A 22494-nucleotide genomic window follows, 5' to 3' on the forward strand; every position below is an offset into this window, starting at 1 on the left:
AATAAAGCCATGTACCAAGTTTCAGTTGATTGTGTGAAAGGATATTGTTAAAAAAAGTCTGAAAATCCACAGGGAGGATGGACGGATGGACGTAAAGCAAACCTATATAGCCCCCTCCAGTGAAACTAGTGCGGGACTAAAATATGAAAAGGACACACATTGGGTTTCTAACTACACACTCACAATGCATATCTGCCCATATGAATACAGTATACTTAAAAAAGCTAAACGGAATACTACGAGAGAAAAAATAGATATTGTTTGTGTTTGTGTTTGTGTGTTTTTCTCCCCTGGGGTCGAAAATCACAAGAGTATGATGCATGAAATCAAAAATATATAATACTCTGATTCTGATGCACCATACACTGTTACAGAGCCTCGGTGTGACCAATGAATTTTTTTGGCAAGGGTTATACTTGGTAGTTTGCCATTGTCTTCCCAGCAGAAGTGAGGGCAGGGATTTGAAATTTGGCCATGGTGCCGGCGATAGCTTGCTTACTCTTCGCGAAAGACACCGTGGTACTTTAACGTTCATCAACTCATGCGGGCAGGCGAGACACCTGGTGAATCCATCCGAGGGATGCCACGCACGTTAAATCGTGCTGCCTGTGAAACACCGTGATGACATTTTATAGCTGGGACTTTTGTAAGAACTAGTTTGGTTTCATGCATGCTGCTTGATGTAAAATTTGTCGGTCGTTCACTGGGTATTGGTATATTTTGATAGCGAGTAGTTGGATGTAGGAAACCTGCCATTAAATTCTGATTGTAAGACTGGTATTGAAAAGAAACTTGTCATTCAGTGAGTAGGGATGGAGTGAAGTGTCACCGAACCCTACGAATTTGCACGTGATTTTCTATTCAACGATCATGATGGAATGCAATGGAATGTAGTTCTCAGTTAATCTTTGAATTGCTTCAAAATCTACATCGGCATCACTGCAAAGGAATGGGGGTGTGGATCGAGTACGAACATGATGACCAATTTGTCTTTTAGCAGCAATTCTTTGTGGTTGTAGGCACGGCTCGGTGGTCGTGTGACGAGAGGCACGGCTCGGTGGTCGTGTGACGAGAGGCACGGCTCGGTGGTCGTGTGACGAGAGGCACGGCTCGGTGGTCGTGTGACGAGAGGCACGGCTCGGTGGTCGTGTGACGAGAGGCACGGCTCGGTGGTCGTGTGACGAGAGGCACGGCTCGGTGGTCGTGTGACGAGAGGCACGGCTCGGTGGTCGTGTGACGAGAGGCACGGCTCGGTGGTCGTGTGACGAGAGGCACGGCTCGGTGGTCGTGTGACGAGAGGCACGGCTCGGTGGTCGTGTGACGAGAGGCACGGCTCGGTGGTCGTGTGACGAGAGGCACGGCTCGGTGGTCGTGTGACGAGAGGCACGGCTCGGTGGTCGTGTGACGAGAGGCACGGCTCGGTGGTCGTGTGACGAGAGGCACGGCTCGGTGGTCGTGTGACGAGAGGCACGGCTCGGTGGTCGTGTGACGAGAGGCACGGCTCTGTGCTCGTGTGACGAGAGGCACGGCTCTGTGCTCGTGTGACGAGAGGCACGGCTCTGTGCTCGTGTGACGAGAGGCACGGCTCTGTGCTCGTGTGACGAGAGGCACGGCTCTGTGCTCGTGTGACGAGAGGCACGGCTCTGTGCTCGTGTGACGAGAGGCACGGCTCTGTGCTCGTGTGACGAGAGGCACGGCTCTGTGCTCGTGTGACGAGAGGCACGGCTCGGTGCTCGTGTGAGGAGAGGCACGGCTCGGTGCTCGTGTGAGGAGAGGCACGGCTCGGTGCTCGTGTGAGGAGAGGCACGGCTCGGTGCTCGTGTGAGGAGAGGCACGGCTCGGTGCTCGTGTGAGGAGAGGCACGGCTCGGTGCTCGTGTCGAGAGGCACGGCTCGGTGCTCGTGTGACGAGAGGCACGGCTCGGTGCTCGTGTGACGAGAGGCACGGCTCGGTGCTCGTGTGACGAGAGGCACGGCTCGGTGCTCGTGTGACGAGAGGCACGGCTCGGTGCTCGTGTGACGAGAGGCACGGCTCGGTGCTCGTGTGAGGAGAGGCACGGCTCGGTGCTCGTGTGACGAGAGGCACGACCAGCCACAATTTGACATGAGCGTAGGCCCAAGGGTTTGTTCCAATGAGAATGATTCTAGCACCATTGTCTCTGCTTTTCCTCAGTTAAACATGGTTCACAACCGTATGAAGCAGCGCCATGATAGTCGCATTTACCGGATGGGCAAGCACCTTGGTGAGCCACTGGGGTTGGCAGTACAATCTTTTTTATTGTTATTAAAATACGGTTCCACTTTGACTTGTTTTGTTTGGGAAAGTTTATTTTATTGTTCGTTACAGTTCTTAGTAATGACTCGCATCATCCTTTCACTGCTTTATGTTTTGCTTTGAATGAAATGGATCTCCTTCCGCTTGCTGTATTTATTGCTTGCGAATTCGCACTTGTGAATATTTCTGTTCAATTTGTTATCACATTGAATAATCTCAGACATCTCACTCTGATTACAAATTCAAGTCCAATTGCATATATATATATATATATATATATATATATATATATATATATATATATATATATATATATATATATATATATATATATATATATATATATATATATATATATATATATATATATATATATGTATGTATGTATGTACAGTGGGGAGAACAAGTATTTGATACACTGCCGATTTTGCAGGTTTTCCCACTTACAAAGCACATAGAGGTCTGTAATTTTTATCATAGGTACACTTCAACTGTGAAAGACAGAATCTAAAACAAAAATCCTGAAAATCACATTGTATGATTTTCAAATAATTATTTTGCATTATATTGCATGAAATAAGTATTTGATCACCTCCCAATCAGAAAGAATTCCAGCTCTCACAGACCTGTTAGTTTTGTCTTTAAGAAGCCCTCCCATTCTCCACTCATTACCTGTATTAACTGCACCTGTTTGAAATCGTTATCTGCATAAAAGACAGCTGTCCACACTCAATCAATCAGACTCCAACCTCTCCACAATGGGCAAGACCAGAGAGCTGTCTAAGGACATCAGGGACAAAATTGTAGGCTTGCACAAGGCTGGGATGGGCGACAGGATAATAAGCAAGCAGCTTGGTGAGAAGGCAACAACTGTTGGCGCAATTATTAGAAAATGGAAGAAGTTCAAGATAAGTCAATCTCCCTCGGTCTGGGGCTCCATGCAAGATCTCACCTCGTGGAGCCTCAGTTATCATGAGAAAGGTGATGGATCAGCCCAGAACTACACGGCAGGACCTGGTCAATGACCTGAAGAGAGCTGGGACCACAGTTTCAAAGAAAACCATAAGTAACACACTACGCCGTCATGGATTAAAATCCTGCAGCGCAAGCAAGGTCCCTCTGCTCAAGCCAGCACATGTCCAGGCCCGTCTGAAGTTTGCCAATGACCATCTGGATGATCCAGAGGAGGAATGGGAGAAGGTCATGTGGTCTGATGAGACGAAGATAGAGCTTTTTGGTTTAAACTCCACTCGCCGTGTTTGGAGGAAGAAGAAGGATGAGTACAACCCCAAGAACACCATCCCAACCATGAAGCATGAAGGTGGAAACATCATTCTTTGGGGATGCTTTTCTGCAAACTGGACAGGACGACTGCACCGTATTGAGGGGATGATGGATGGGGCAATGTATCGCGAGATCTTGGCCAACAACCTCCTTCTCTCAACAAGAGCATTGAAGATGGGGCGTGGCTGGGTCTTCCAGCATGACAACGACCCGAAACACACAGCCAGGGCAACTAAGGAGTGGCTCCGTAAGAAGCATCTCAAGGTCCTGGAGTGGCCTTGCCAGTCTCCAGACCTGAACCCAATAGAAAATCTTTAGAGGGAGCTGAAAGTCTGTGTTGCCCAGCGACAGCCCCGAAACCTGAAGGATCTGGAGAAGATCTGAATGGAGGAGTGGGCCAAATCCCTGCTGCAGTCTGTGCAAACCTGGTTAAGAACTTCAGGAAACGTCTGATCTCTGTAATTGCAAACAAAGGTTTCTGTACCACATATTAAGTTCTGTTTTTCTGATGTATCAAATACTTATTTCATGCAATGAAATACAAATTAATTATTTTAAAATCATACAATGTGATTTTCAGGATTTTTGTTTTAGATTCCATCTTTCACAGTTGAAGTGTACCTATGATAAAAAAAATTACAGATCTCTATGTGCTTTGTAAGTGGGAAAACCTGCAAAATCGGCAGTGTATCAAATACTTGTTCTCCCCACTGTATATATATAATATATATATATATATATAATATATATATATATATATATATATATATATATATATATATATATATATATATGTACATACCTACATATAATTTATTTATTTTAAATACTGTACATATTTCTGTCGGCACTTCATTCACCAGAATTAACAGCACTGCAAATGAATTGTTTTTTTGATATAATTTGACATTATTTTGAAATGCTTTGTTTTGTTATTAATTTTTATTTTTTTTTTAAAGAGAGCAACATCAACAATGTATTGATCATTTGCAGTGTGGGAGTATGTCGAGTTCCTGCCAACCGTCTTGCTCACCATGTTGGTTTGCCCATTGTGTGACATTGCACAATAAATCGGAAGGTCAACTCTTGCAGCGTCAGATGTCACCCTGGTTTATTCTTATTTTAGTCCTGACGTTAATTCGATTACAATAGATCCAACGTCATACATAGTAGGGCAGAGTCACAGAAGACTGAAAGAAATTTCCGCTTTGGCTAATCTTTACACCAAACCTGTTATTTTTACCTGTTTATAAAGGAAGACTGTCGTGAAATGGAGACCCGTGTGTTTTCGTCGTATTTTAAGTATTGGTAACGTGGTCTTGAAGTTTTAGTAGACAGTTCCAAAGTTAGTTAGGCAAGTTAAAGAGTTTGAGCACAGGCTTTGCATTGTGCCAGACTTGCTCGAAATTGCAATCTTTGCTGCATTTGTCTCTCAGGAATGTTGTCTCTCTTGTACGAACTGTGAATGCATGCAGTGTTCTTCAAACATTTGCCAAAATAAATGGACACTTCTGCTATTAGAAGCTTTAAAAACGCGTGAAGATGATCATGGTTGTGCATTTTGAAATTTCTTTTTTGATTAAATTTTTGTTTTGTTTTTTTACTTCCATGACTTTGGTTGGTTCTCGAAGAATGGTTCCTGAGAGACGTTTTTCAGAACATCTTACTCCTCCTTTGCTCGTGTTACTAATGTTGGGAAAGCTCTTATGATGCACCTGCCTCCACAATAACAGTTGTTTCATAAATCGGATTTAAAAAACTGCTGAATATCTCGTTCTGTTATCCAAGTGTTTCATTCATTCTTGTGCAGCATGTGTGTTTTGCATTATTGCTGGGAGTACTTTGCTGCTGATGTTGCTCCCCAAGGTTGTAGTTTAGAACGAGAGTTTGTTATTCGTTCAAGGTGCCGGTGATAACCCGCATCCTCTTTGCGAAAGACATTGAGGGACCTTTAACGTCTACCAATGGCCAGTGCTGGCAGATTGGTCCTCCGAGGGATGACACACCCACTGATGCTTCGCTTCACCCTGCATGCGAAACATCGGGGTGACAGTTTATGTGTCGAGATTCAAACCCAGATTAGGCAGCTTTGTGTGTTTACCTGGAGCAGTCAAGTGGACTATCCTGCCAGCCCAGTGTTATGATACTAATCTCCAAGAAGCTTCCTACATCGACACCAACTGGGGCTGTGATTTGGAAACTAAGACACCTTTCCCTTTCCTGTTCTCTGCTGATGGTTTTTAAATATCACATGTATTTTTAACTAGCCAAAACGAAGTTTTTGCAAGATATGTAAGTCAGCGTGTATGTTTTTTATTTTTTTTTGTTTGTTTGTCTGTAATCGCGTATAAAAAATTCTGCAGAGCACAGTTATCATTGGAAATTTTTGTAACTTCGCATGTCAGAGGCCTATAGAGGTCCCTTTCAGCGCACAAAATTTTGATGGTCAAGGTAAAAGGTCAAGGTCACTTTGTCGCAAATCAGGGGAGTCGACGAAACCCTTATTTTTTGAGTAATTTTGATCGGATCGTCTTCAAACTTCATGGGAATATAGTTCATGGTCTGGCGCTCAGCTGATTAATTTTTGGTGGCGATTGGCCTTGACCTTCATATGTTTTTTTTTTTGTCTGTAATCACGTATAAATCACTGCAGAGCACAGTTATCATTGGAAATTTTTGTAACTTCGCATATCCGAGGCCGATAGAGGTCCCTTTCAGCGCATAAAATTTTGAAGGTCAAGGTCAAAGGTCAAGGTCACTTTGTCGCAAATCAGGGGAGTCGACGAAACCCTTATTTTTTGAGTAATTTTAATCGAATCGTCTCCAAACTTTATGGGAATGTCGTATAATGTCTGGCGCTCAGCTGATTAGTTTTTGGTGGTGATTGGCCTTGACCTTCATGGTTAGCGCCTGAGGTCAAACATATTTGACCCCAAGGTCAAATTTTCAAGTTCTTGGAACCATATCGTGTAGTACCTCAAATTGAACACCTCGATGAGTGCTTTCTAGATATGTCAAGCTTGAGACATTATGACGTCATTTGGTGACGTTATGAGGCAAACATATTTTTCATGGTTACTCTGGAGAACGATTCTCATCGGAATCTCTCGAAGGGAGATATTCCTCAAGGAGTCGCTCCTGGTGGATAGCAGCTCTGTTCACCTCAGTGTGACCTTAAAGAAGTCACACGTGGTCACCTTTTGGCAAGATACGGGTCACCTTGCGGGTGCCATTGGTTTCTTTTTTCATCATTAATCACCGTGTGTGTGTTTTTATATTTGTTAAGCGGATCACTTGTGCTTTGCTGCAAGGCAAATTCGCAAGCTGCTGTGGCTGGGTGACTTGCGGGGTAAGGGTTGATCCTTTGAGAAGTTTTCCCATTGAGCGTGTTATAATGTCATGTGCCTGATTTTGCAATCTCTTCACACTTCTCTTTTCACAGCTACTGCATGAGGCACTTCCTGTTGCTTCAGCATATTTTAATGCAAATGAGTTGTGGTTGTATTTTGTTTTGCCAGTCGGTGGGAGATGAAACAAGATTTTGATTGAAAGGTCCATCTAATGGTGTCTTTATTTGACAGAGTCTGGCTCTACAAGGCTTTTGATATATAGTCAGGGACTTTGTTTATGGGGAGATTTGTCCAACAATATCTGTGCAACAAACATGGTCTTTCTGTTGCCATGTTCCATACAGTCTTGAATCTGTGCACAATCAGTTTTCAATTCTTTGCATGTCTGATTTTTGAAGTGATTCAATTGCCTGCCAAAGGTAAGCTTTTTATGTTACATCCACTAACAAAGGTGGACTGAGGTTTTGTTTTGCTTCTTCTTCACAATTGATAGGGCCAAAAACGATATCCAGTATTGGACAATGTTTCAAAATGTTGTGGACAGATGATGACAAAACTTGGTGGATGATGTGGGGCAAAACTTGGCAGATGTAAGAAAGACCAGAACAAGCCGTTTAGTGTTTCACTAATGTCCGGATGCATATCCGGCCTTTCAATAGGATACAAACTGTAAACTGTTCAGCTTGGAGGAGGAATGTGCTCCATCGAGTGCCGTTCCAGTTTCACCTGCAACTGTAGCATCAAATAGCTTTTTAGGAATGTTGCTGTCTAAGAATGGCTTAAGTACAATGTGAAATTTACAAGCTTTTCTCAAATAATTTGGTGTGACATTTATTATTATTGATATCGATTTGTAATTTTAAAAAAGAAACTGAAGTGGGTGTTTGGTTTTCTTTTCTTTTTTTGAAATTAGAGTTTTGGATCAGTGTCACAATGAAGCTGATCAAATTCAAATCCTCCATTAATTGCAAATCATCAATGCATCCAAAGATGTTTCCACATTTTCTCACAATTGTGAGTTAACCTCCGCCATCGAAGATTGACGGAGGTTACTGTTTTCACCCCTGTCTGTTTGTTTGTTTGTTTGTGAACAGTATTACGGAAAAACTCCAACGGATTTCGACGAAACTTGGTGGGGGGATTAGGTATGGTCCAAGGATCATGCCATTATATTTTGGACTTGGTCCAAAGTCCAATATGGCCACTATGGTGGCCATTTTGAAAAAATATTTGAATTTTTGTTTTTGCATTTCTACATGTCTTAAGTGATTTCCAACCCCCCCCAAAAAAAATAAATTGTTAGAGCAAAAAAAACAAAATTTTGCAACTTTTTTTCCAAAAAATTTCGATTTTATTTTTTTGGGCATTTCTACATGCGCGTCGATCTAGTTTAGTTTATTCAATCGCGGTTCAGTCGAGTGTGATCCGTTTTCGCCATTTTGAAAAAAATATTTCATTTTTTTGCATTTCTACATGTTTTAAGTGATTTCCAACCAAAAAAAAAATTGTTTGAGAAAAAAAAGAAAAAAAACCAGAAAATTTTGCAACTTTTTTTTCAACAAAATTTCGATTTTTTTTTTTTTTTTTTTTTTTTTTTTTTTTTTTTTTGCATTTGTACATGTTATAAGTGATTTCCAACAAAAAACATGCCAAAATTATAATTGCGGCTGATTTTGGAACTTCAGGTGGATATACCCACATGAAATCATTTTCTGTCTCAAGGAATCTAGTTATGATGAATGAATTGAATATGTAAAAGGGAAAGTTGCAAACTATAACTCTGTGAGCACTGTTGACGTCAAATTGAATGACTGGGATATCAGGTTCACTTGAGTAACCTAGCAGTATTGGCGGCAGAGATTTTGCACTCTACCGAGTGCTCCCCCTCTAGTTTATTCCTGCACATGTTCTGGACCCAATCAGACTCGTACATGTGCAGGAACAAATCTGAAAAGAAAGTGGCCGGATCTGAACCCATGGGTATCCCCACTGTCTGCTGGAGTATTTTGTGGCCAAATGTAAAGAAACTGTTGCTTTGGAGAAATGAAATATTTTCTTTGTTTATTAAAACATACATGAACATTGATTTTCCTTTATCGACTAGTTTGCTCTTTTATTGATAGACTTTAATGTATACTTTATTACTTCTTGCAAATACTTTATCTACTGCTTTGTTCAATGTGATTATGAGCTTGTCATGCGGAATGTTTGTGTGTAATGTGGAAAAATCACAAGTTGATAGATATTTAGCTTTACCCATATTATTAATGTTGTAGATACTGTCGATTACAGGTTTGGAATCATCAATGATCGATAATTTTTTAATACCAGAATAAAATCTCACCTTTTCATGGTAGTATTTTAAAGCATTTATAAATAAGTTTCATCGCCACTGTAATACTACCTGACAATCGTTTCAAACTGCATTCTCTACTTGCCATGATGAATCTCCTCTTTCAAGGGTTTTTTGTGCATTTTTAGGATCCAGTAAATGAATGGTAATTTATGGTGTTTATCTGGAACTAACAGTCTTCTCATTTTGGAGTGATTTATATGGTGTTGCATCAAATCTACACTTATAATAAAGCTAAGTGTTTATTATGTCGTCCTAGACGAAGCGTCAACAGTCCACAAAAGTCAGCCATATTGTACTTGATATACATGACTGGATCGCCATACTTGTTAGCTTGCTATCACGAGAGAATGAGCAAAAATTATGGGGGTTAAAAGTGAAGCCGAAGCCGCCGAGTATTAGCTATGCAACCCGAGGTACATCACTGAACATGATTGGTCCATTGCTATCACGTGCCTACCACAGAACAGACCGGTGACGGCAGGTTTATTTACTACAATGGAGCGAAGTGTTTATCCCCTCCGAGACAAAGCGTCAATGGTCCACAAAACTCAACTATATTGTATTTGGTATACATGACTGAATCGCTATACTTTTTAGCTCACGAGCAAAAATGTACATACTCGCTCATTATCGCCTGTTACTGTACTACATTTTCAAAAAATTGCTGTGATAACATATTCAGTGTCTCCTCGTGACTATCTTCAATGACAACCCCATAAAAGCCACTCAGGAATCAATGCCTTCATTCGGGAAAAAATAGCATGCGAAAAAGGAACGAAATCACGACTGCAGATCTCCGAACCCTGAGGGGCAACAAAATCGCATGACCACCACCACCACCTCTGCCACACGTCCATGGGACGGGTAATCGACAAAAGTATGTTTAATTATCGCTACTTATGTTGTAGGTCTTCGAGAGTCCAGTTTGTCAGCCCAATTATTCCAAAAGTGTTTGAATGTGGAATGTTTGCATACAAATGCAATATTATAATTTTCTTTTTCAATTGGAACAAATAATATTTTGTTTTTGAAGCCGTTTTAAATAATCTCTGGATTGTTTAAAATTACCTTCGGATTATCGATTCAAACTTCTTCTTTTCAAATCAACAATTCTCCTTTTTCATGCTTCTCTCCCCCCTCCAACCATGAAGCCATTTGTGTGTTTGGTACTTTCTGTTTATCGGTTTGTTCCTTCATCCATTCCATCAGTCTTATCATTGTGAGTTCCATTGCTTTTATTCCAGGTGATCCTTTTTGTTGTGGTTCTCCATAATTTGGTCCTTTTTTAAAGTCATGCACGTCATTTTCTATCTTTCACTATTCTGAGATCACCTGTGATAATGTGTGCATGATGTGGATATTTAAATCCCAAATGTTCACAGTTACAACGGATGCGTTGGTTAACCATTCCTCTGTCAGTGGTTTCCAACCTTTTTAAACACAAGATCACTTTCAGAATCTAAATGCAATACACGATCCACCCTTAAAAATTCTACTTCACTAAAACCCCCCAAAAATGTATGCGATGCATAACGCTCACCTATTCTTTGTGCTTTGAAGTCTGCGTCGTAGTTTGAGATGGCCAGTCTCATACAGTCCATTCGATGGGCATCTGTGAAACGAGTGTGATACTTGGACTTGATGACTTTCATCTGGGAACAAGCTACTTCACAGTCACAAGAGGGATGTGAACCAAAGTAGCCCTTCACCTTGAGTGCCCAGGATGTCAGAAGAGGGTACTTTTCTCTGTTTACAAGTCCTCAAAAGTTTTTGTATCTTGACAGAGCTTTCATGTTTGTCATTTTGCATGGTGATTATCTCCATGTCAAGTCCACTGCTTAATGTTCAAACAGCTGCTGAAATGTTGTCAGTTCTCCAATGTCTACTTGGAATGATTTGAGACAAACACAATGATTTGTTCCATCTTGTCTACCTCCTGAGATTGTTTGTTGAATTCCTTTATCCAATCTGTTAAGGTGGTTGCAGAATTTTTTTTGATGGAACCTTTTCTCTTTGTCATTTTGTAGGATGGTTTCCCAGACTTGGGAAGTGCTCTGTCATGTTTTTCTTTAACTGGGATGACTTCAGGCCCAGTTTCAATTTGAACCCATTCACTGCACTGATTATGTGTGACAAGTATCTGTTCTTCCCCTGCAGTTCATGATTCAACTCGTTCAATTTTGTCATTATATCTGTAAGAAACCCCAAGTCGACCAACCACGCATTCTCTGACAGCTCATTGTACACCTCATTTCTTGATTTACGAAAGGTGACAATTTCAAGGATCAGATCTAAAAATGTCTGGAGGACTTTTCCTTGACTTGACCACCTCACATCTGCATGAAGGATTACCTCACCGTCGGTGACATCAAGCAGATTGAGTAACGATGTGAACGAAGGATGTTGCAGAGCTCTGGCACTAATTGAGTTGATGATCTTGACAACAACTGTCAATACATGAGAGAAGTCAATAACCTTGCTTGCTCGTGATTGTTATTGGATGACAGTGGTAATTGACAAAGGAGTGGAATTCAGGATCATTTCTGCAAAGTGAAATAATGCCTGCATTGACACCATCAATTGTGCGTTGCCGGGACACCATCGGCTGTGATTGAAACCAGTTTCTTGATTGGAATGTTTTTCTCAGTTGCATACCTTTTTTGAATTTGTCGTCTACATGGTCGCCTCTTGTCCTCCGTTTGAGTAGCAAAAGAGTGAGAAAATCCTCAAGCTTTGTAATTGAGTATTTGAATGTCATGCAAATGAAAACGATCGGCTGGGTCATATCCGTCATACCCACTGATTCATAAAATTACAGTGAGAAACATTCACGGTCTGTAAAGTCTTGGTGTATTTGCTGAAACGTGTCCTCGGACGACGATTCCACCCTTCTGGCTACTGTTGAAGCACTAAGTTGGATGCTTTTGATTGCTGTCACAATTTCATCTTTGTTTTTAAAGTCTGGATAAGGTGGAGGCAGCAACCACCATAGCCTCCTTGACAACTTTGCCGTCGGTGAATACTTGCCTCCACCACCGAAGGTGGGCAGAGGTTATGTTTTCATCGCTGTCTGTCTGTCTGTATGTGAACAGGATATCTCAAAAAAGTTGTGGACAGATTTGGAAAAAATTTGATAGATGAGTTGGGTAGGTGATGAGAACAAGCCAATTAGATTTTGAAAGGCCGGATCCGGATCCAGACTATTGATGGGATACAAAACGTAAACTGTTCAGCTGATGGCTAAAAGTGAAAAGACGCCTCTATGCGAGCCTTGCCTTTACCAACAGATTTTGAAAAGAGTGACTGTGGAGCTTTCAAAATTCCCTTGAACTCCCCAACTATCTCTGTTTGAATTGCACTGTTTAAACGAGAATTTTCTTGAAATTTTGCATGCATTGTCTTGTGATGTCATTCCAAATTACCTTTCACTCAAGGCTACACTCTGGTGACAAATGAAACAGATGCTCTTGTCTTCGATATTTGTAAAATTAAATTCACTTTCCCATTCCTGGTGGAAATTATATGTTTTTGCACTCCTCTTGGATGGCCCTGGCTTCTTGCTTGTCATTTTGGCTTTAAGAAATTAAACTTAGAAACAAGGAAAAAATGATTATGAAGAGCCCAGCTTATTCCATATCTCAGCAGATCGACAACATGCAATAAGCAACTGACAACTGTACGGTGGTGTGGCAATACAGTAACTGCATCAAAGATGGATAATTGGTTCGTTTAAACGCAAAGAATGTCTGATTAGCCTGTGCGCTGACATTCAGCTCTTTATTTATTTATTAAAAAAACAACTCTCCAGCAGCATGCATTTGTAACCAATGGCTGCCACAGTTTTAAATATATCCACTGCACAGAATCTTGGCTTTTCCCACTCACTCTCTCTGTGTTAAAAAATAAAAATGTCCAAGACTCTGGGATCGACATGTCAGTCGTGATCAACTGGTTGAAGATCACGACTCAACGTCTATAGATTGTACTGTTTCCTTGTAGTTGAAGCTCTTTCCCCGCATTGCATTTCACAGAGTGTACACAACCCTTAACCCTTGTTTGCTGTCTGTCGTATTGTTTCTGGAAGTTTACTCCACACTTCCTTCTCTTGTCGTATTTTCTTTGATAAGAATGTGGTGAAATTGTCGATTTATAGACATAATTTTATTTATTTATTTATTTTTTAATGTTGAAGGCAACAGTCAGTGAAATGGTCCAGATCATATGTGTATGTGTATATATATATATATATATATATATATATATATATATATATATATATATATATATATATATATATATATATATATATATATATATATATATATATATATATATATTATACAGGCAGCGGCTTGGGATCCAAAAGGTCCTGAGTTCAAGCCCCGTTGGGCCACTGAATTAATACACCAGGGGGTTGACTCAGCCTGTCATCCTTCCGAGGTCGGCGAAATGAGTACCAGTATACTGGGTCGGTGTATACCCCGGTTAAAATAGGTGTACCATATCCCTGTGTCGTAAGAGGCGACCAGGGTTGCGTCAGGAAGGTCATCCGGCGTAAAACATGTGCCAAATCACTATGCGGATCATACGGATGATCCGCTGTGGCGACTCCTAATGGGAGCAGCCGAAGGAAGAAGAAAATTATATATTTATATATATATATATATATATATATATATATATATATATATATATATATATATATATATATATATATATATATATATATATATATATATATATATATATACAGGTAGTCGTCGACTTACGACCACCTTCGGTTCTGACCGATTGGTGGGAAGTCGATTTGGTCGTAAGTCGGCCAACCTTTATTTTTAGCTTTATTTATAGTGTAGGGGTCTATGTTCTGTATTGGCCTATGCAAAAATTAGCATATGCATATTACACTGTATAATGATATAATAATAAGAATCTGCAAGTCATATTTTATTAAGATTTTCTTTGTTCAAGTCAAACACTGCACCACTACAGTACAATTGGTTTAATACTGTATTTGGAAAAACATACAAAAATACAAAACATGTTATTGGTCACTCGTGCTTGGCTGTGGATCTTCGATGTTATCAGCTCGGGGTAGCCGGAGTTGTTTTTTTCGTCAACATGGTGAGCTTTGTCTGAATGGTTTATTTCTTTTTCTCCCCGTAAATTTCTCGATATGGACGAAAAACATCGTGTGCCATCCGTTCTGAGTGGGCGGAGAAACTGAGCAGTCTGAGTGGATGGAGACACGGAGCATTCTGGTCGTAAAGTGGTCGTGTTCGTAAAGTCCAACAGTCGTAAGTCGTAAAGTCGACGACTACCTGTATATATGTATATATGTATATATATGTATATATATATATATATATATATATATATATATATATATATTGTTCTGGGCTGGGAGTCAGGTGAGAAGACCATGGGGGGGGGGGGGAAGCTGTCTCGGGTTTCCACAGACTCCCCGGAATTGCGGGCCATGGCACACTGATAACTCCATGATGCAGTGGGTCGCTAACTCGTCGTGAAAGCCAATAACTCAACTGCGTGACCGAGGGTCCTCCTGTCTTTGGGTTAACCGGGTTACCCAATTAATCACCTGATTTAATTATCGGGGAACTCCTTCGGTACGCCTTGTCCGAACCGGATCAGTTTACTGGATCGGATGCAGCCGAGCGATATTGCCAAGGACGTTCTGGCTAAAAGGAATGGATCGTTGGAAATAAAGTCCCAGCTGAGTTAGGATACGGACCATGCTGGATCAATGAAGAAAAGACAAAAACGAGCTGGGAACATTTCTGATAATAATTTATTTACAAGCAGGCGTGGAAAGATATGTGGCAAGAGTGAATGGTTTAATTGTGTGTAATGCAGGGATATAAAGAAGCATGAGGTGCAACAGTATACAAGCAACTTACAAAAGCAGAGTTGGCCCGATTATAATTATTGTACAATCTTAACTTAAATGAGGACAAGTGCCAACGTGCGCGCGCGCGCATACACACACACACACACACACACACACACACACACACACACACACGAAAAAGGAGAGGAGATGAGGCCAACGGTCTCTCAATACCTTGCCCGATCACGCCACCGATACGTTTTTGGGGGATGCTCCGCTGAGCGATCCCTCACTAACAGCTGGAGCGCCGTCTCTTGCTTCATGGCACTAGTTGCAGCTAGCGTCGGTCCAGCGAATGAGACAAGACTGTCGGGCGTAAAGGGAGGGACTTGGGTGGAGAAGGTGGAGTCAGCGACGTGTGGGCTGAGAAGGGCGGGAGGAGGAGGAGGCGGAGTCGCAGGCGATGACGACAGAAAGGCGGGAGTAGAAGGCGGAGAGATCGATCCCAGGCACGGCAGAGAACGGGACGAGCCAACAGCAGTGATGGGCAAGACACCAAAACCGGAACTACGGACGGCCTCGCCACCCATCCTCTATAGACCCTGGGGCGCAGGGTGGGGGCATTACCCCAAAGTGATGTCGTCACCCGAATCGGCCGCTCTGATTGGGCCCGGACCACTGCGTGGCCTGGCTGTGATGGCCGGAAGCGGCTCCACTCCACTTCCGGCTAGATAACTCCAAGCTGCGGAATCGTCTCGCTCCGAGCCCCATCATATGAATCGCCCCACACCAAACTCTGAGACATGAATTGCCTTGCACTGATCTCCTGGACCCTGCCCCGGCGACCGACCGAGGGGCGTGTCGGCCCCGCATGCCCGCCCAGGCACTCCCGATTAGTGCTGATCAGTGCCTGCTCCGTGATGTGCCATGCGGCCCGAGCGATCCGAACTGCACAGCACGCCTCTGCTTGATAGCGACTTCGATGGGCGGAGAGGCGAGGGGACGTCCGCTGTCCGTGGGCAACACCCGCGGCCGCCAGCGAGGACTGACGGTAAGGTGCTCGTTTAAATCCATGCACAGACGGTAAGATGTTAGGACAAACCCATGCACAGACCAGAACAAGATGTGTGCCATCTGTGCCCTGCTCTGTACGATAATAAGGTGTCACGAGCTAAGCACAGGTGTTTCGTACAATACGCGCGGATCCGCCATGGCCCACGTGGTCAGCACTCGCGTTCGCCCGATTCTGCTATCGTGTGCACGGATGGGGCCAACCCCGATCTGTGTCAGGAATTGAGGGGAACGATCGGACATAATTGGATGGAGGTTTGGGATGAAAAAGAATATAGATATGTTTCAGATGGAGAAATGGAGGGAAAAGAGAATGCCGATATAATTAAATCCAGAAATGAGTTGAAAAGAATGCGCCACCCGTATCTTGCACACTCGTGTCCTGTTCAACGTGGCGTAGTTTGTTGGTATTCTATTATCGGCCTCTGATGATGTAGTTATTGGCACAAAGCTGCGTGCCACGCTCTCGTCGATATTGGGTAATTTGCTTCTGTGTTGTGAAAAACAACAACCGTGCAGCCTCTTTAAGAAATATTCGTTCGTATGCCTTTTCAATGCAACCAGCAATCTCATCCCAGATCATTGGAAACGTCAGACGATCATCTCAAGCTTGCGGCAGAGGTTCCTTCGAGGGTATCGCTCTATCCTCGCAGCTGCGCTCTTGATGCTTGTGTGGTATTGTCGCGGCTTTCTATTCCCCTCCCCCGCCCACGGCACGTGCTGCACATGTTGGCCTCCGCGAGGACCCAAATTCGGATTTACCTCAGGAATATGCAGAAAAGAAGAGTAGAAATGAAGTTAGAGTGGCATAAACAGACCTAGCTATGATATCCCCACAACGCACGTCCTGTTGTCCCGCGAGACAAAAGGGAAGGGACAATCTGAACGTATATTAATGGAATAACTGTCTTGAGACTGCTCTATGTTGGATGCCATTGCCTTGGAGGCATGTGTTCCTCGAACCACAACTATATATATATATATATATATATATATATATATATATATATATATATATATATATATATATATATATATATATATATATATATATATATATATATATATTGTTATGGAAATGGCCCTTGGTATGCTACTAAATATAGGATGAGCCCAGATCCCCATTAAAGGCATGTTTAGCCAGGCTGTTCGGTAAAATGGACGTTACATGTGTGTCGGGAGGTGTAAGAGGCTGTTTATTGTTTGTGCAGTGGTGGTGTACCGAGAGCTTCTTCTTCCTTCCCTTCTCCGGACGAGGCCCTGCCCAGTCGGCTGAGAGGGAGTAGCCTCGAGAAGGAAGTGAAACTAAGGGGAGGAGTTTGTCGGCTTTGTAAAGGGGCCCACCCTGAAAAGAAAAGGTGGTAAGAAACTGAGAGGACGGGGGTGAGCAGTCGGGCTTCGAGGCGAGCGTGCGCCGGGATGGCAAGAGAGAAACGACGGAGCCTCTGACTGTCCCTACTCACCTCACGGCTCGACAACGTCTTGGAATCCCATGGACCCAGCCTGCCGGAGCCTGGCACCTCAATTTGGCCGAGTCTGGTGAACAGGCCAGGCCTGGACTTGTATGCTGGACCTTGTGAAAAACCAGCTGAAACCCATCGTCGATCTGACGGTTTTGTGCCATCGACCTTACACGGGGTCAGTGTGTGCGGAGGCCGCGTGCGGTGCGACAAAGGAAGATGAGCGCCATTTTGCCATGTGGCATGCTCGAGCTTGGGGGCTCGAATCCGTGGACATCCGCTTGTTATGAGCGACATTCGTGCTTTTGACACTTTCCTCTCGTCCATGAAACATCACCAAGTAATCTGTCTTGTCTGCATGCTGTCTTTGTCTTGTCTGCATGTTGTTTAAGGTATATCTCGGGAGGGACCCCCTCGAAACCCGTAATCCGTAGTTCCCTCGTTAAGAACGGGTTATAGATTAATTAAAACATTGTCGTGAATGTTTTGCATGTGTTATGTTCCCCGATGTTCCCCAATAAATCTGGCTGATTCGTATGAAGTTGCCGCTTTGGATTAATTTGTGTCGTGTCGAGGAACGATCCGTTCGATTGGTATATAAAACCAAAATGGTTAGAGACTGGCAGGAAACGCTCGGCATCTGACAAAACCAGTCTGTAACCGGCGTCAATTTCCCCAACTGGTAAGGTCCAGGGGTATGTTGGTATCGCGATTGAAGACGTGTGACCCGAGGCCTGTGCCAAGCCAGCCGGCGTTATAAACCCCGGAGACTGCGGTGGTGAGGGTGGCGCCAAATCTAACGTTTGGCTATCAAGAGTCGGGTGAGAATCCCGCCACCGCTGAATCCTAAACAGTGTGTGTGTGTGTGTGTGTGTGTGTGTGTGTGTGTGTGTGTGTGTGTGTGTGTGTGTGTGTGTGTGTGTGTGTGTGTGTGTGTGTGTGTGTGTGTGTATATATATATATATATATGTATATATATATATATGTATATATAAATATATGTATATGTATATATATATATGTATGTATATATATATATATATATATATATATATACATACATATATATATATACATATATATATATATTGTTGTGGTTACCAGATTCGCAAACCACCATTCAGGTCCCTTAGGTGAGGTATCTCGGTAAGTGCATGTGTAGTTAGGCCCAAACCCGTTGTCTAGTGGGAATACATGTCATTTATACGTGCTGCGACTCTTCAGGATAGCCGTTTTTCTTTTACTATCTTTATTTTGGACCAACCGCCATGATCACAACCACAACATCAACCACCAACCACAACCACCGCTTCACCACAACCGCCACGACCTTCACGCACACCTCACAACCGTAGCATCGCCACCGTTCTTGCCCCGCTGTGGGTACCGGTGTTGGACTCATGCAGAACGCGCGTCGAACAGCGTGTACAAAATCACGGATTTTCTGCTTCAAAAACGGATCCAAAACGACACACGCCCACTTTTTGCCGTCCAATCGGTGAGCGAGGGGCGAATTGGCCCCGCCCCCAGGGCGATCGATATATGCAAATTTGTGGATCAAAAAGCCTTCACGCCCACTTTTTCTCGGGCCAATGGGGAGCGGGGTGAAAGGTCAAAGGGAGGGGGTCAAAGGCGAAGTTACGGGGGGATAAAAAGGACGGTGTTCGTCAGTCAAAGGAGTCGTAAAAGTCGGAACGAGAGAGTCAGTAAGGAGAGAGTCAGCAGAACGAGAACGAGGAGTCGCAAACAAGAACGGACAGAGAGTCAAGACTTCGCGGGCGGTGGAGCTGCTCGTCGTGTGCGTTGGAGTCGGAACGGAGGGGACGGAGCTGTGGAGAGGCGGCGAGGGCGGACGAGGGGGTGCTCGCGTCGTGCAAGGAGCTGCGCGCCCGAGGGAGGCCGGCAGCGCGACCTGGCCGAGGTGGAGACGCTCGTCGCGGGATAATAAAGATCCTCTATACCCCGAGCATCAGCAACCCCCTCCTGTTTCCCCCCGCGCTGAGATAGTGCGACCAAGGGGGCCCCGTTCCCACCCCCTGCCAGGCACTGTCCACGAGGCCCGCGGGTTGCGGGGCCATCGCCGCTCCGCGTCTCATCACCAGACGGGTAGGCCCGACCAGGTCTCGGCCCCAGGCCTACCTCATTCTTGAGGGTATTTCTTTTCCTTGGTTTTGGGTATGTGTTGTCGGCGCCGTCTGTGAAGTAGAATTGTATAAGTGTTGCCGTGTGCTCGGTAGTCGGTATTAGCTCTGCACTGTGTTTTCACTTTTATGTTTGCTTTTTGTGTAAATGGAATTGTGTTTTCTTTTTTGTGTGCATTTGGTGGAATTGTATTTGTGTGCTTCCCGTGTGCCGAGAATAAATGTGCTTTATTGTTGAACTGTTCTCCCGCTTCGCTTCGTCATTTCTTTCTTTGAATCCCCATCTTGCTTCACGTAAAGGGTTGGTAGTGGGCTGAATACGCCCGATAATTAATCGAACCGTCGAGGTCGACGATAACACCGCTCGGTTATTCTGATAGTACGGAACGGGTCGCTTAAGTGGCCCGTGTCCGAAGTCGACCTGCGGCGAGGTGCGATCGCCCGGTCTACCCTCCGCGTGGGTACTTAGGTAGTTCGAATTTGGCGAGCAACCCTATCCCACGCGGGGGCTGATTGGCTCGATCGCGGTGAGACCGAAAGGTCCACCCGTGACTGGTTCCCGGCGTTAGTCCGAGAGGGTCACGACTGGATTGTCCGTCCGGTGGGCGACGTGCCGCGATTCGAGTTACGTGGCCGTCGCACGCCGGCGGGCGCGAAAACCGCAACAATATATATATACATATATATACATATACATACATACATACATACATGTATATAATATTTTGTCCTGTCTGTTTGTCTTTCTTCTTTTTTTGTCTGTCCTTTATGCAAGTACAAACCATTTGACCTAGAGCTACCAATAAAGGAGTGCACAGCACACAGGATCTGCAACAACACTGCATTTGAGTGTACCTGCAGTTCAATTTTGTACAATTCCTGATTTTGGTGCATTTTTCCCAAAAATGAGTCCCGTCATTATTTTCTGCCACATCAGATCCCGTCACGTGTGTAATGGGAAATATTGTGGCGACTTTATTACATTTTCTCCTCTGAGAAATATTGCCAAATACAAATTTAAAGAGGAGGCTGTAATGAAACGAGACTTAGATTGGGTGAGGGAAGTTGGAACAGATGGGAAAACCATGGAGAAATGTAATGTTGAGTCATCAGCATATGAGTGTGTTTTGGTTATTTGTGGAAGAAAGAAGGTCATTGATAAAACGAAGGAAGAGTATTGGAAACAGGACAGAACCCTGAGGGACACCGCTGTTGATGAGAAGGAGGAAGATGTTGAACCATCAACAATTACGTAGATGCAGTGGTCGCAGAGAGCTCGATTTTGAGAGCGGAGTGAAGGAATAAAGCCGAAAGAGGGAAGCTTCGATATCAGACCCCGATGCCAAACTCTGCCAAAGGCTTTCGAGATATCAAGGCTTACAGCAGAGGATTCCCCAGTCTCTCAGAGAATAACCACAGGCAATTGTAATGCATGAAAGGATATCACCTGTCGATCTTGCCTTACCCAAGGAGCCACAACTCATGGACAAAGCTGTCTCCTTATCTGTGCTCCGTTTCCCCCTCCGTCTCTGAAGTGGCGACTGTCGATCCACACGACCACCTGTGTGTCCACAGAGTACACCTGGTCTCGGTCTCATCCTCTCTGTCTCATCCTTCCTTGACTGGGTGGAGCCGGCAAAACCCAACTATGCAAGGTTTGGGCGCCAGGCCATTTCCCACATGTATGTTTATCAACACGATTGTGTACCACATGTGCGGCCCTCTGCCTCACCAAAGCTGCTGTCCTCGACTCTGTTCTCACTCCAATGAAAGGCGTTGGATTTCTTGCAGTCCTCGATCCCACAAAAGTCAGTCTCTCTCATTCCCAACAGGTAGAACTTTGCAAGAGGAAGTTCGCCAAAGCTTTGGCCTTCTCTCCCGGCAGCACGGGGTCATCAAGTCCCGCCAAGCTGCAGGGCCAGGTAGTGTCAAAAGCATGTCGAGCAGCATGATACCGGGCACCTCATGCGCATTGAGTCCCATTTGAAGCTGCCGTTTTTGGCTCGGTCTTCACTGCCTTCGAAACTGATGTATTTGTCACGGCCCTCAGAACTTTCTGGCCCAGGTGAGAGGGAGGCGGCAAATTACGCCACCTCCCCTCTTGCCACCATCTTGCTGTGTGTGTGTGTCTGTGTCTGTGTCTGTGTCTGTGTCTGTGTCTGTGTCTGTGTCTGTGTCTGTGTCTGTGTCTGTGTCTGTGTCTGTGTCTGTGTCTGTGTCTGTGTCTGTGTCTGTGTTTGTGTTTGTGTTTGTGTTTGTGTTTGTGTTTGTGTTTGTGCTTGAGTTTGTGTTTGCGTTTGTGTTTGTGTTTGTGTTTGTGTTTGTGTTTGTGTTTGTGTTTGTGTTTGTGTTTGTGTTTGTGTTTGTGTTTGTGTTTGTGTTTGTGTTTGTGTGTGTGTGTGTTTTAAAATCACAATTGCCATGAGCTAATTTTATTCCGATATTTCCATGAGTCCAATTTGCATTCAGGAACACATTGTGGTTAGTTATTTTTAAATTGCCATTCTTTCATCTCAATGCTGAAAATTATGTTTCAAAAAAGACCATTTGAAATGCAGATTTCCCGCTGGTAACATTAGGTTCAAAGTGCCTTGTGAGCCAAACCAAATCGCTAAAAACACACACACACACACACACACACACACACACACACACACACACACACACACACACACACACACACACACACACACACACACACACACACACA

General features: G+C 43.8%; 1 protein-coding gene across 4 annotated transcripts in view; it reads left to right on the plus strand.

The window, feature by feature from the left end:
• LOC147035343 (cytohesin-2-like) overlaps positions 1–22494 on the plus strand; it is a 135674-nt gene that overhangs the window by 33557 nt on the left and 79623 nt on the right. Inside the window, exon 1 of one of the 4 annotated variants that reach the window (XM_085896978.1) lies at positions 1932–2242. The exons of the other annotated variants lie outside the window; for them this stretch is intronic. Within the exon in view, the coding sequence (XP_085753104.1) occupies positions 2104–2242 (139 nt within the window). The 5' untranslated portion in view covers positions 1932–2103. Of the gene's footprint in view, positions 1–1931; positions 2243–22494 lie in introns of those variants that run through there. 4 annotated transcript variants of the gene reach the window in all.

This window comes from Eptatretus burgeri, chromosome 1 (genome assembly GCF_056783735.1).
Source record: "Eptatretus burgeri isolate ZD-2024b chromosome 1, Ebu_testis_v1, whole genome shotgun sequence".
NCBI lineage: Eukaryota > Metazoa > Chordata > Myxini > Myxiniformes > Myxinidae > Eptatretus > Eptatretus burgeri.